We start from the raw sequence: 14,534 nt of genomic DNA, 5'->3' as shown, positions 1-14,534 counted from the left end.
GCTTTTAACATCTGCTGAAAAATTCTCCAGCTTCTCTTGGAGGAAACCAGCTCACCTGAATACTGAATGCACTGACACTAGTCCCTCTGTTGTATACTTACAATGCTGTGACTTCAGGGTTGCCTGCTCCCTAGAACTTTCTTCCCTACTACTGTAAATGCTCTATAAACACTGCTGACAGAAATTTACGCAAGACAAATGTCGAAAGAATATAACACATACTGCGCAATAGTATTTGTTCTAGCTCCAAAAAGAGCAGACCTTCCCTTTTTCCTTTACTAGAATATGCTTGCTTCCTTGGTCACATCTCTAGATCACCTAAAAATGAGCTTCTTTATTAATTAGATTAATATTAATTTGTTAGTTAATTAATAATTAGATTGATATTAATTAGATTCCCTTCTGTCAGTCTCTTCACAACAGATTTTGATTACCAAGATACAGAGAAGTCCGGACTGTACACCTAGAGGAGATTTTGTCTACTTTTCATTTGAAATACACCTCTTCAGAAAAATTACTTTCTTTGTAAGGTGTTCATGCAATAAGGTCACAGTGTGATAGAGGCTTTTGGATCCTAATGCAATGGAGTATCATTTGACATCAGACTATTCCTACAAGATTCACACTTGTTTAAATCAGTTTTAAAGGCACAGCAAATTATTACACGGATAAAGAGCAGTGAATTGCCAGAAAATAAGAATATAAGTAATTTGGCTTATGCAAATACAGATCGTGAGAGGCTGCACTGCTGCGGGCTCACGAAATTATTGCTACAGTTCTAGATATATCCTCAAGAGCTTTAAACTCAGTTTTCACTGACAGCTTTACAGATACAGATGTCATCACCTTTGTAGAAACAATAATTATTATATATAACTATATTATATAATAATATATACATATAAACTGTCAGTTTAAATATATAAAATACATGTAAGTTTATATATATACACAGTTTATATATATAAATTGTCAGTTAAAATGTACTTTTTATATATAATCTTACATTTTATCCATAAATATGTATTATTCATAAAGTTTAACCTACAACAGAGAGAAGCAATTTTGTTTTGAGGAATAGGGTTTTGTAATGATAATATTCCTTTTGGCAGAGAAGCTGCACCAGCAACCTGTTCTTTGCCAAGTTTGTGGTGACAGGCACAACATTACAGAGCCTGTAACAATTAAAAGCAATATCCACTGAAAATTCTACACTGATTTGCTGACAGCCAAATTTAGGTCCCTAAGGTTCCAGATTTGTATAGCAAATGCTACTTATGTTACGTAGTTTCACACAAAGCATTTACTCTTTTTTAACTTGAGTGGTACATCTGGAACCAACTGCATTCTACAGAGAAGTTTTACACAAATCACACAACATCATCTTACAGTTCAAGAAATGCATACATAGAAACCAAAAGCTAACTATGACTACACTGGATTTTTCTGAATGCTACCATACTTTCTTAAATATCTTTAATTGAGGACCTGTTCTTCTAAGAACACAGGCACAAATGACTGACCACTTTAACTAGAGCATACAAGCCAAAAAAAAAAAAAAGGCACCTACATTTATGCTTTGGCACAAATTATTGTAGAATCTGACAGACTGTGTTTTACAAGTTTCATATTAATAAATCTTAATCATAAGCATTGAAAAAGTATACTATTTTCATCCTATTTCAACCAATATCATAGCATTTTTTTAAGTAATAAAATCTTAATGCAAACAAGGAAAAAAGTTTTAGTATTATATTCAGGATTAAAACTCATTATTATTTCTACACAGGTGATGACATCTACCTTAGTTAAGACACAGAGCTGTCCAACAGTTAGAATGGTTAGAATCAAAGCTCCTTATATCTATTTTTGATGTATTAAATTGGCTCACTACTTGGGCAAATCACTTAATCACCCTCTGTTTCTCAATATAGTCAGTAAACAACTATACAGCTCTAACACCACTTCTCCCCATGATAAAACCCACTGGGCATGGAAATGAAGTCTTCTTGAAGTTTCATTTGCAGAGAAATTCTTAGTGTTACACAAATTCTTACAGCAATTTATTCCCCTTTGGGATCAAAAGGACACCATGCAATCAAAGAGAGATCCAACCTTGTACCTTCACATCAGCTTCATTTTTTGTGTAGTGTTTATTCACAAGCATTGCAACATCAACGATGATGCAGAGCCAGATTTTGGGACCATACAGGCTACAGTCAGAATGAATAGGAAAGCAGCTCTCTGCCCCCATGTGCTATTCACGGTCTCCATAGGTGCGTAAATGATAGCAATTCCCGTTCACCGGAACTTGGAAGGTAGTCTGCCTAAATGTGTTTACAGCTTAGAATTCTTATACAAAATAAAAAATACCTACATCTCAGTCATAAATACTTACTCATGCACTGTTCAAAGTGACAGCCAGACAAACAAGTTACTGCCACAAGACTGACTCCACGTAGCCACTTCCACAACAAATAAAGTAACGAAATGTGAACTTCACACAAGGAGTAAACTGGACAACTGAACTAAATTGCTTTTCTTGTAGATTAGTGTTTCAAGCACAGGAAAGGAACAGAAAATAAGATTTATCTTAAATGAACAAACTTACTGACACTGACTGCAAGAATGTGATCCTAGAGAAAGTAAATGGTTCATGTCAGTGCATAGGCATCTTATGTCAGGCAAAGAGAAAAATGCAGCATGCCCGCTGCTCTTGAATTCAACACAGCACACCAGCATTTGACAACAAGCATCAGCTACATAATCTCAGCAACAAACTTACCTCAGAGGATGTGAAGACTATAACTGAACTGGACATTCATCTAGCTTTTAAATACTTTTCTAAGCAGCAGGACTGTGACACCAGTTTGCAGCGTTAATGTCACCATGTATTATTTATTTTAAATAATATATTTTCTATCTCCTCTATCTTATTTTACACAGATAGAAGTGGGTTTGTCTTTACACCAGTTTCTGACTACTGCCACCAGAAAGTATGGACAGCTGCTACCTTCGCAGAAATCAGAAAGAGTAGAACATGCCTTCTCATCGTTGTCTACAGAAGCTATATTTATTTAATCTTCTTCATAGTACTTTCCCATTTCACCTTGAACATAATTTCCCTTCTATTAATTTCATTCAGTCCATCTACACATCTTACTACATACCAAGTGTATTAACCACACCAGACACACGGAAAAGAAATTGTCCCACTGCACAAAGCATGCTTGCTGCTGTATTTCAGAAGACATCACGTTTTCAGAATTTCTAATCTAGTGCAAAATAATGATCAAGTCCTATATGTATTCCCATGGTTATAGCCATCTTTGACATTTTTTGCACATTAACCACTTTGCATAATATATCAATATGATTTTTCCCTTTCCAGTTCCATTAACATTTGCAAATCCCTACACCTTACTTCTGTCTTCTCTAATACTAGGTGCATTTTACAATTTAATACACTATAATATTTACGTGCTTTTTAGTTCTTATATATCAAACTGGATTAACAAACTGGATTAACAAAATTTTAAAAAAGTCACATGTACTTTTTCTGCTAATTCAATATATTATCACTTACTAGTGCCTTCTGTTAACAATCCTATGTCCAGTTTTCAATTCATGTCACAGCATTCCTATCCCAATACAATTTTATTTGGAGTATAAGACCCTGTGACAGACAACTAACAAAAATGTTTATATGTGCTATCTACATCTTCCCCACTTAATGGCACAGAGTAAAATAAAATAGCATTAGTGCAACACATGCCTGAGAGGAGCACTGGGAGAATGAGGAACTTCTCATCTGCTATGGGGTGCAGAATGCAATTGAAAGGAGGCTGTGTAAGGAAAGGGTGCACAATCAACCACATGCTACAGCCACTAGCTTTGTGGCACAACACGCAGGGGTTAAGGCAGAACTGCAGCCCTTGAGCTTCTCCATTCAGTTGCTTAAGAAATGCAAAGAGGGAAGCAAACCGACAACAGTTCTTGTATTTTCCCAAGAAAATGAGCTACAATTCCTTTACACAACACTCTTAATGTGGGCCACATGCAAGGAAGATAATCTCTCTTGCCTTTCCACACTTTACAGTGCAAAAGGGCTCGCCAATATACAACCCTACAGAGACAATAAATCCTCCAGGTATTTTTTTTTTTTTAAATAAATGAAGACAAAATTCAATCTGGCATCCACTGATACCAGTGCAAGGTAACTGACATCATATATCAGTATTGCCACCAACTTCAGAAAAAACAATGGTCTACCAAACTTACTTACTTAGATTCCCATCATTCAGCTATTTTAAATTTATTTATTTATTAAAAATGTTCAGCAAATTGTCTCTTACATACAAAAGGTCAGATTACCAAAATTCTCTTTTAGGAGAGGAATCTCCTATTCACAGGCAACAGTTCATATCAGACCCTTTGTACATTTGTTTTGCTTGAGAAGTAGATTAATCAGTTCTGTATTTATTTTTCCTCAATACTATATTCATTTAACTTTTCTCTTTTTTAGCCTACAGAAGAAGTGTTCAGCAGATATGGTCCTCTATATATATTCAGGATATATACTTTTTTTTTTTTTTTACCTTCAAGCCTTCTGCTGGCAGTCTGTAGCCAAATCTAGCAGGTAGATCATCAAAGGTCTGGGTTCCATTTTCAAGGTTATACTAAGAGAAATAAATTTTAAAGAAAATTCAGGTTTTCAACAAGACAGAAATAGACAACAAGTGTAAATAAACAACACTGCACATTTTTTTTTAGATTAAAATATTTATCAGACATAGGACCTCTTGTGACTGTCAATGAAACCACAAAATTGCTTCTTCCACTTGTCTTCCACACACGTCAACATCATTCTTATCTAGTTGTCAGAACAAGAAAGTAATAAATAGGTCTTTCATTGAATTATCTGAATGTTAAATTTTTCTTTCTACTGTCTACAATTCAAATACCATCATATATTCAGACGAGAAAACTACAAACAACCCCAAAAAAGCAAAAATGTGAAGAGCTGGGCTTTTTGGGTGTGGGGCTTTTTTTTGGATGGTGGTGTTTTTGCTGTTTTGCTTTGAATTCAGTTGCATACGGGGAAGAACAGCTTCTAACAGGTGGTTTATTGTAGGCACAGAATAGCCTCCATATATTACCCCTTCTCAATTCCCTGCTAGCTATTCAGGTTAGTAGCTGAAAACTCTCTCTACAGTTTTGTTTTATACTAACTATAAGCTTTCATTTCAAAACAGAGGAATACTGTAAAGACCTTAAAACTGTGGAAGCTTTGTTTCCCCTTTCCTTGTTCATGTTTTGTAGCTCTATGATATGCCTAACCAATGCAGAATCCATACCAAAAAAAAGTACAAATTGTATGTATGCTAAAATTCTTTCCATTAAAAGTAAAAAAAGTTAGTTTCCTGCTGAAGTTGTAAATTATACAATAACTGACTTGAATGCACATCAGTTGGTTAAGTTTTATTAGTTTAGTGACTGAGAAATATTTATCTATTCACTGTTATCATCCAATTGTCATACAGAACAGTGAAGTAAGGATTGTGTTTATTTCAGAGGGACAAGATATTTCCTAAGAGCCAGACTTGGACAGGGGAACTCAAACCATAGTTCAAAGAAAAACACTACCATCATTTATCTTAACTCTTTCAAAGGAGCAATATTTCAAAGGAGCCTCCGCTCCACAGACTTTAATAAAATTGAGGGGAAAGAGGTAGGAACGGAGGCAAATTTCAAGGAAGTGTTTTTGCTCTGTATAATCAATCTGCTCCATACAACTTCTCCCTCCTGGTCTTCCATCCTTCCATCATGTAGCACACCTCTGCGCCAGTACACTGTCTTCCTCCATACTCACTATTCACTCAGCTACCTTCTTCAAAACACCCTTCCTGAGCCTGTGCTACAGTAAGTTTTCCCCTGAATCACTGAGCAAGCCCCAACTTAAACTGAGTCAGACACAAACCTGTTTATTTTTATCCCTTATTTAAAAAATAACCTCATATACACTTAACAGTACTTTATACAAACATACTCCTTCATTTGAGGGTGCAACTACATGAGAACACAAAAGCATAAAAATACACCTAAGTCAGTAGGGAAAAGAAGAATTTCTTTTGTTGGCGAACCCAAAACTTCAGCCTGGATTTTGCTCCCCAAATGGGCAATCAATAAACCATGAAATCTCTCAAGATTACAAGATATCTGTATGCCTTCAATTCCATGTGACAGTGTGTAAACATTCCCTCTTCTTCAGAGTATCTCACAAGCATTCAACTGGCTCCTTTTCACAGCAAAGTTTTAGTAAGTGTCTCGTTCACCTCTTCATTTCCTACTTCAAAGACATTCTCAGAATAGATCTGTAACTTCCAAATATCCAAGAATAAAAGACACTTCATTTTTTAGATTGAATTATTTTAGAATACTGCATACAGAAGCTCAAATAGAAAAAATTAAACTGAACTTCCAAAATGCCTTTTTTCCTTTTTTTTTTTTTTTTGAGGTTGGTGGGGGGTTTGTTTTGGTTTTTTTTAAAATATCTTTTCTAAGGGAGGAAGTAGCAAGCATTAAAATTAATTTTTTTTTTTATGAAAAGAGGAAACACAGGCATGGTGAGAGTGGAAAGGGGGAAGGGGAAATGAGGTTTACAGTAGAAAGCCAGTTTAAAATTTCACAATAGAATGGTGATGTCAGTTCCATAATAAAGCAATTATCTATCTGCATTAACTGTTTCTTAAAATTTTTATCTACAGCAAATAGTAACAGTAACAACCCAAAGATCCAAATAACATAACTGAGTATTCATCAACCTCACATTACCACAAAGTTTTAAGTATTTTTATTTTAACATTTAGCTTCACGGGTTTTTCAGTCTGTTCTCCTAAATTAAATGATATATTATCAACTCTCCTGGATATGACTGTAACTAGCAGAGAATATATAGACTACAGTACTTAGGTTTAATTATGTCAGTGGCTTAAGTTCTATCCTACAAAGACACATATAACTTCCTCCATAAAACTACACGATATATAAAATTGGTAATAAATAGCCCAGCAACAACTTTTACCGCTGACCCTATGTTCATTACACTGTTTATCAGTCTGGTCATTTAAAAATCCTACACACCCCAAAAATATTATTCTTAATGATAGCAGAGGTTATCAGCTATTCAAAAAAATATATCTAGGTGTAACATACACAAAAACTTTACTGACAAGGCCTCCAGCACACACAAATTATACTAGCCATAGAAGATTATTTTACTTTATTTATTTATATACAGTTACCCTACAAAATGGCATCCATCACCAAAACTTAAATTGCTGTCTAAACCAAATAATTATGGAGTTCTTTTAACAGGGTTATAACATGCAATAGGATATCTGGTCAGATTGGAACTTGTTAAATGACTAAGGGAATTAAGTGCTTTCACTGCCATGGTATCTGAGCACACACCATCTGTAAGCTCATTTGAAAATGTACAATTTATTTTTTTATTGAACTAAAGTGTTAAGGCAATTCCATTCCAAGCAACCTGCTATAACATTTATTGTACTATCTGATTCATTAATAGAATAGCTTAAAAGAAGATTCAGTTTTATAGAGATTTCATCTATGTAGAAAAATATTCTTATACTTACTGCTAAAATATCTGCCTCCACAGGTAAAAGATTCAGGAAAGCAAATAACTGAACAGTCAAAATAGTGTATATCTGAGTAGCAGACAACATCAGCATTCCTATTGACAACAGCATATTTTATGTAATATCTGCAACAAAAAAAAAAAAAGAGAGTCAAGGTATATAGCAAATATTTTCCTCTGTCATTTTACTGGGTTCTATTGGTCAGTTAAAACTTTTCTCCTAAATTAAGTACACAAAATGTTATTCTACCTTTACTTTTGAGAAACAAGTAATCTTTAATTTATATGATTATTTTAGAGATAGAAGTCCCCTTTGCTAAGAACATGTAACCTCCATGAGAATACAGGCATAAAACACAAAAATTATAATAGTAGCACTTCAAAAAGCTTTAGGCAACACATAGCAATGCAAGCAGTATACAGGAATAAACACTTACATGATATTAATCATCCTCAAGACATTCTCAATTTTAACCTTCCCTTCTTGTAGCATAAATCCAAATCAGCAAAATTCCTCATGTACCTGGAGGAATTCTACTAAAAGCGTTTATTCTAAATATACACTTGCAAAACCAGTGTGATACCAACAGGTAACAAATACAAACTAGTTCTATCAACTTCACTAAAATTCACAAATGCTCAAATGTGACTCATGGTCTGGACAGCAGATGTAGTCTCCTGTAAAGTGTGTGCATTTCTGAGATCTTTAATAAAAGAACACAAGTACTCTGTAAAGTATTTCACAAGCTCATGACATTAAAAGGAAGTTAATTCCGCTTTGTTAATAAATGTTCATCAAAACCAGCAGCAAAAAACAACAGCTTGTGTCCGGAAATAAAGGGACATGTTTTCTAACAGAAACTGTTCTTTAAAACTGCTGATTAATCATTAATCAAAGAAAAAAAAAAAGAAGAGAGAGGTTAGGAGAAAGCAAAACAAATATTTTTATATTTTTCCTTTGCCACACAAAGAAGGTTTGGGTTGTTTTTTTAATGTATTTAACACACAAATTTAGGGCCTGAATGCCCTCCTTGTATGAGCAATGATATCTGCACCCTTAACTGAAGTCATTGAGAGTATCACATTACCCTCAAAAAAACCCACCAACAAAAAACAACCCAAACAAAACAAACATTTGCATGAACAGAATTTTGAACTTGCTCTCAAATTTAACACCTGCATCAACTGCAATGGTAATAGATTTCATTCTGTAATCTCTCATACCAAAAATTGGCCAATTTTACAATCATACATATCTTGAAGCCACAGAATTTGCCCATCAAATACAACATGGATGTTAAAGATACAATGTTTAAATTCTGAACAATTCAATTCTTTCCAGCAAAGATGAATGCTAACACCTAAGATAATAATACATAGCACTACTCAGCTTAGAAACTCAGTATTCTTTGAAACAGGTTACAGATTACTTTCCACTTATTTCTTCCAAATAATCATTTTTCTGGCACCAATGAGAGTCCCGATCTAGACAACAAACATGATTCATGTTGAAATGTAATTTCCATGACTGATATAAAGGCTATTCCTTAGGACCACAGAATTTACTGAATGTCTGTGAAAGACCAACTTCCTCCACACTTATTATAGGGCTCTCAAATGTATGTTCTCACAATTCACATACATATAAACAACATGGTGCAAATCTGCTAAATATCATGTTTAATGTAGTAAGAAATGGTGTCTCTGCAAAGCTTTAGCCTAAAATGCTCAATACCATGTGCCCATGGACATTTCATCTAATGCAGGTCTTTCAGATTCTAATACAAACAAGAGGCAATTACCTAATACACACTCATATGTAGGTAAAAATTCTACTACCTAAATTGCAAAATCAAGCATCCAAGAACTTGGGTTAGGCAAGGGAGAGGAAGAAGTTTCAGCCTTCCACATAACTGACTTATGTCTTTTAGTGCATGCAACTCTCATACTGAATGAAGCAAGGTTCTGTAAGGGAAAAATATGAGAATATGATTTATTAAACTATATAGCCATTTCTACACAAAAGGGCAAATGGATAAACTGAAGTTGCACAAGGAGCCATAAAAGCAGCATTTCCTCACTTTGGAGTCCTTGAATTTCCACATAAACTGTACCTTTTAATACTTTTCCTCCCCCTTAGAAGTTTCCTAATGTTTTTAAAGGGGTTTAAACTCCTGTATATATACTTCCCACAGCTTACGGTATGTGGGAGTTTGAGATTAGCCTTAATTTGTGCTGTTGAGAAATGCAATCTGAACTGGAGGAATAGTTAGCTGACAAAGGGATAGAGATTTCTAGAGAGGAAAGATGTGGAGCTCAATAAGAATCCTGGCCAGATGCCCATCTATCTGTCTTCTCCCACCTCTCATGAGCTACATATAGAGGCTTCTGTCCTGTCTGATGTTCCCAAAATACAGGCTGGATTACTGCCATGCCTCTCTCCCCTAGCCCTGTCTCTATTAAAATTAAACCAGTATTTGTCTTCTCTACCTCTTTACTGACTTTACTCTTTCACTTTCTCTTTCCCAGTTGTTATATTCTATCAAGTTTATTAAAACAGAACTCAACATCAATGTACAATTTCACCACAGTGCTAGTATAACATGTTCTGCATCAACACTGAGTGACAAAAATGCACTTAATCTATATGAGCATACTATAAGCCTTTATAAGCACACTGACATTGGAGATGTTTTCTAAATTTGCATTTTAAAAGAAAGCATTTAAACTATCTAATAACCTAGACCATTTAATAGCAGCACTTCCATCTACAGAACTTGAGAGACAACAACTATCATTCATTTCTGTGTGTCATGCTCTTACAATCTGACTGTACTACTCAAGTTTGGTGGGACAGCTACAAGCACACAAGCTTAGAGGGGAAAGACTCAGTGGGATTCTGCATTATGATCCACCTGGACAACAGACTCTTCGTCTGCTGGACATGGCCTTTAAAAAAAGTGACAGAGAACTCCTTCACACAGAAAGTTTATTCCAAATGAAACTGAGTGAAGTAATACATTTTAGTGCTTAAACAAATACCTTTTTGTTTTTCTTTGAAGAGGACCATCTTAACAACAAAAACTCTTTAGAGCAAGGAGTAGTAATGGAGAATTTCCCTAACTAAGTCTCCCACAACAGCCTAACTTACTAACTTGGGATACAGTAAGAGAGGAGTGTAGAGCCTGATCATCATTAATTCCCAGAAAATCTCTGGCATCAGGAATAGCCCCATGGCAATGGTGCTAGTCACTGTTAGTGAGAAGCAGCCAGAAAGAACCTCCCCCTGAGCTCTTACTTGTAAATGCCTTTCACTGCAAAAACACAACCTAATGCTGAAGATCAGGACCTCTGTCCTCCACTAACAAGTTACATCTGACAATTTCTTTTTGTACTGTGCTACAGTCATAATCCAGTCTTAAGACAGACAATGATTAGCTGCCTACAGAGGAACTTCAGATTCCTCTTAGGCTTAGCTACAACATGATTATATGCAGGCAATCTCTTAAGAGCACAGAAGTACAAAATATCTTATTCCCCTTATAAAAACTCACACCTAAATGCAGTCAAGCTAAAAAAATCCAACATTCAAAATTCCAACACATTCAACAAAAAAACATGTGATCCAGTACACCAGCTACTTCAGAGTACAAACCAAGCAACAATTAAGTGCTACATTCAGCATGAAATCTAACCACTTTCACTGCTGAATTTAAAAGAATTGCTTGGTCCATAGACAGATGACTAAGTCTCTCTAGTAATTCTTCTAGTCTCACAGTAGGAAATTACTTGAAACGACTTAAAATTAAAATAGCGGCAAAACAACAGCAAATACACTGGATCCAGTATTATTATAACAGTTAAAATAATTCAGGGACAAGTTTTAAAAGTAGATGGTACATGCTTAATAACAGCTTTATCAGAACACCTGGATCTCCTCTAACTTCTTTTATTGGAGGAATTAAAAGTACTTCACAAACAATTAAACTCAATTAGGTCATCCAAACTGTTTATATGATTGTTGAAAACCTCTAGATTGAGGCTTCTTATTTAAATGGTTCCATGTGGATTTGTTTTCATCTGACTGTAGATACTTCATTCTGAAAATTGTAACTTTGTTGACTTAGGAAGTCACAGCCAAGACTACTACATTCTCTTTCAGAATCAAGAAACACCTAAGAATTTCTGTCCTCCTGTCCTATCCTTTGTGGGTTTTTTAAGCAGAAAGCATTGTCCCATGATCTGAGGTCCTCAGCATTAATTAAAGCAAAGACTGGAAAGTTAGATTTGATTTAAACTGACACTAACATGAAGATAATTAAAATTCATTATTACTAATGGGAGGAAAAAGCTGTTACTTTCAAAAATAGTTCTCATGATTATGACGATCATTCTGACATATGATGCTTTGCGAAACTTTCAACTGGTTAGGGGAACAGAAGTTACAGTCACAGGAACCCGTAATGAATTACGAAATTCATTAATTTTTATTTCTAAATTCCTATTTACCAGTTTCTCTCATCAGCCTGCCCTAACAAAGAGGATGTCGGTGAAACCATAAGGATAAACAACCATTGTTCAAAAAATACTATCATTTTTACCACGGCAGAAGCAACAATACACTTGAAGCTATCACAGTACTTTAAACAATACAGTAAATCAGCACATACCTTACAACACGGAGAAAGCATTAAAACAGTATTGAGCAAGGTTCGAAAATACCAGAATTAAAGTTGTCCTTGCAGAGAACATGCACGTACAGTGCAGTCTTCTCTGTCAAACAGTTACATACATACAGATTCTTCTGGGCCCAAGAACTACTGCCTCAAATGCAAGCAAAAAAGCCTTACAATTCCTGAAATTCCATGGCTCATTTGTAGACCACACTCTTAATTGAACGAGGCAGCTTATAGCACACAAACATAGGTGTATGTAATTAAAGATTATACTGTAAACCACACAAAAAGAAGTTAAACTTGACTCTGCATTAAATCTCCAGCACTTTACCCCTGATTTTCCAGTATGTATAGGCAAAGTTCTCCTTAAGTAACTTTAGGTGTTTTGAGAGTCTTTTTTTTTTTCCTTCCCACTCTGCATCCTAGAACTCACAAAACAAACTAAGCCTGAGCAGCTACATCCCTCCGTCACAGGACTGAACAGGATCACCAGGTCAGAACTGAAGAGGTGAAAATGTGGGGTGTGCTGTAGGGTGTGCTGTATCACAGCATATCTACAAGCAGCAAGACAACCATGAAGTAAACACAGTAACCTGGAATACATCAGACAATGTACTGCCCATGAAGATAAGGCAGCAGTAGTATTTTTGTATGTACAATAGAAAATACATTCCTAATTACACTTTTGAAGGAAGAGGACAGCAAAATGTCCATTCTCACTTGAAGATAAGGATGGCTAAATAAGCTTGATGCAAGAACTGACAATACACGACAGATGTATCTATCTGCTGTACTGGACACTAAGAACGCCTTGCCTACCTTTTAATATATTAACAGTATTGTTTGTATTAATAATAAGGTGTTACAAAACACACAGTGTTTTTAACACAATACACTGACTCCCAGACCAGAACAGGCAACCTGAGTGGAAAACATTCTTCAGGATAAACCTGCACCCCATCAAAAATACCAGTTTCATACCTGCCAACGTGAACAAGCCTTGGGAACACATTTAAGACTTATGTCATGAAAAAATTACATGGCTTGGGACACAGATAAGAATATTCAGGTTTTGGCAACTCTCCACAAACCAAGCTCCACAAAGTACATACAAGTATCAAATTTCCAGAAGTCTGTATCTCAATCAACTCAAAACGTATTTCACAGCAGAAGACAACACAAAGCAATTCCTTGCCCACATGGTTATGCTTACACTTCAACTCTCTCCAGAAAACAGCTGTTTCCCCTCCCATTGGTGGAAAAAAAACCTAACCTGCACACCTGTATTAAACAAACTTAAATTCTATTTTAGTGCCAAATAGGATCACAATGCTTACAGCAATCACAAGTCACATGAGCATACAGAAACTTTGTCCTGTCACAAACTCAGTGACAACATTCTAAATATTTTGGTAGATTGGGCTGCACGTTCCAAAATTACCCAGCAGTGGATGAACAAAAGTTACACAAATATCAATAATTTTCACACATGTCCCCAAAAGCCCCAGTGTCTCTGGCTTTTTGCATTTTGATGCCATCGTATCATTACTGACCCGAATCTCCATCTAAGATGTATCCGCCGAACTGAAAACTAATGCACGCAAAGGAGGTTCAGCGTTCCAATCTGCTAAGGCGCAGGAACGATTCCTCTCAGTTTGTTTTCCTCTTTTTATTAGCAATTTGGCTGTCAGCCAGCCAGCCTCTATGCTACTCACGATCTTCCGAGCACAGCCAGCGCCTCAGCGCACAGCCAGCCTCCGAGGAACCACGCAGCAGGCAGAGCTGTGCAAGGCCAGAGCGAGGATTTAGCTTCCATCGCTCTCGAAGCGATGCCCGGCGAGCCCTTTACCCACCGACCGAGGCGGATCTCCGCACAGACCGCAGCGACGGCCTGCGGGAAAGGCAAGCGCCAGGGCCAGCGACGCTGGCAGCCGGGCACACCGCGGCGGGGCTCGAGCCGCGGGGCCGCAGCCGGCCCCGCCTCGCCGCTCGAAGGGCGGAGGCGAATAAGCGCTGCGCAATGGAGCGACGGGCCCGCTAATTCCTTAACCACCGCGAAGCCAGGGCGCCAGGCAGCAGGGAAGAGGCCCAAGGGGACCCGGCGACCGCATCTCCCGCCCCGGTGGCCCTCACCTGCGGGCCCGGCTCAGGGCCCGGCGCGGGGAGCCAAGGGCCGCGCCTAGGCCGACTCCATGGCG

General features: G+C 36.7%; 1 protein-coding gene across 1 annotated transcript in view; it reads right to left on the bottom strand.

Moving 5' to 3' along the window:
• RNF13 (ring finger protein 13) overlaps positions 1–14,534 on the bottom strand; it is a 47,408-nt gene extending 32,874 nt beyond the window's left edge. The window contains exons 1-3 of the mRNA XM_010584893.1: positions 14,470–14,534; positions 7,659–7,786; positions 4,599–4,679 (exon numbers count right to left, since the gene is read on the bottom strand). Coding sequence (XP_010583195.1) covers positions 4,599–4,679; positions 7,659–7,772 — 195 coding nt within the window. The 5' untranslated portion in view covers positions 7,773–7,786; positions 14,470–14,534. The remainder of the gene's footprint in view (positions 1–4,598; positions 4,680–7,658; positions 7,787–14,469) is intronic.

This window comes from Haliaeetus leucocephalus, unplaced genomic scaffold (assembly GCF_000737465.1).
Source record: "Haliaeetus leucocephalus isolate CR32 unplaced genomic scaffold, Haliaeetus_leucocephalus-4.0 Scaffold1014, whole genome shotgun sequence".
NCBI classification, from domain to species: domain Eukaryota; kingdom Metazoa; phylum Chordata; class Aves; order Accipitriformes; family Accipitridae; genus Haliaeetus; species Haliaeetus leucocephalus.
The sequence above is the reverse complement of the archived record's forward strand: the minus strand, read 5'-3'. Positions and strand labels throughout refer to the sequence as shown.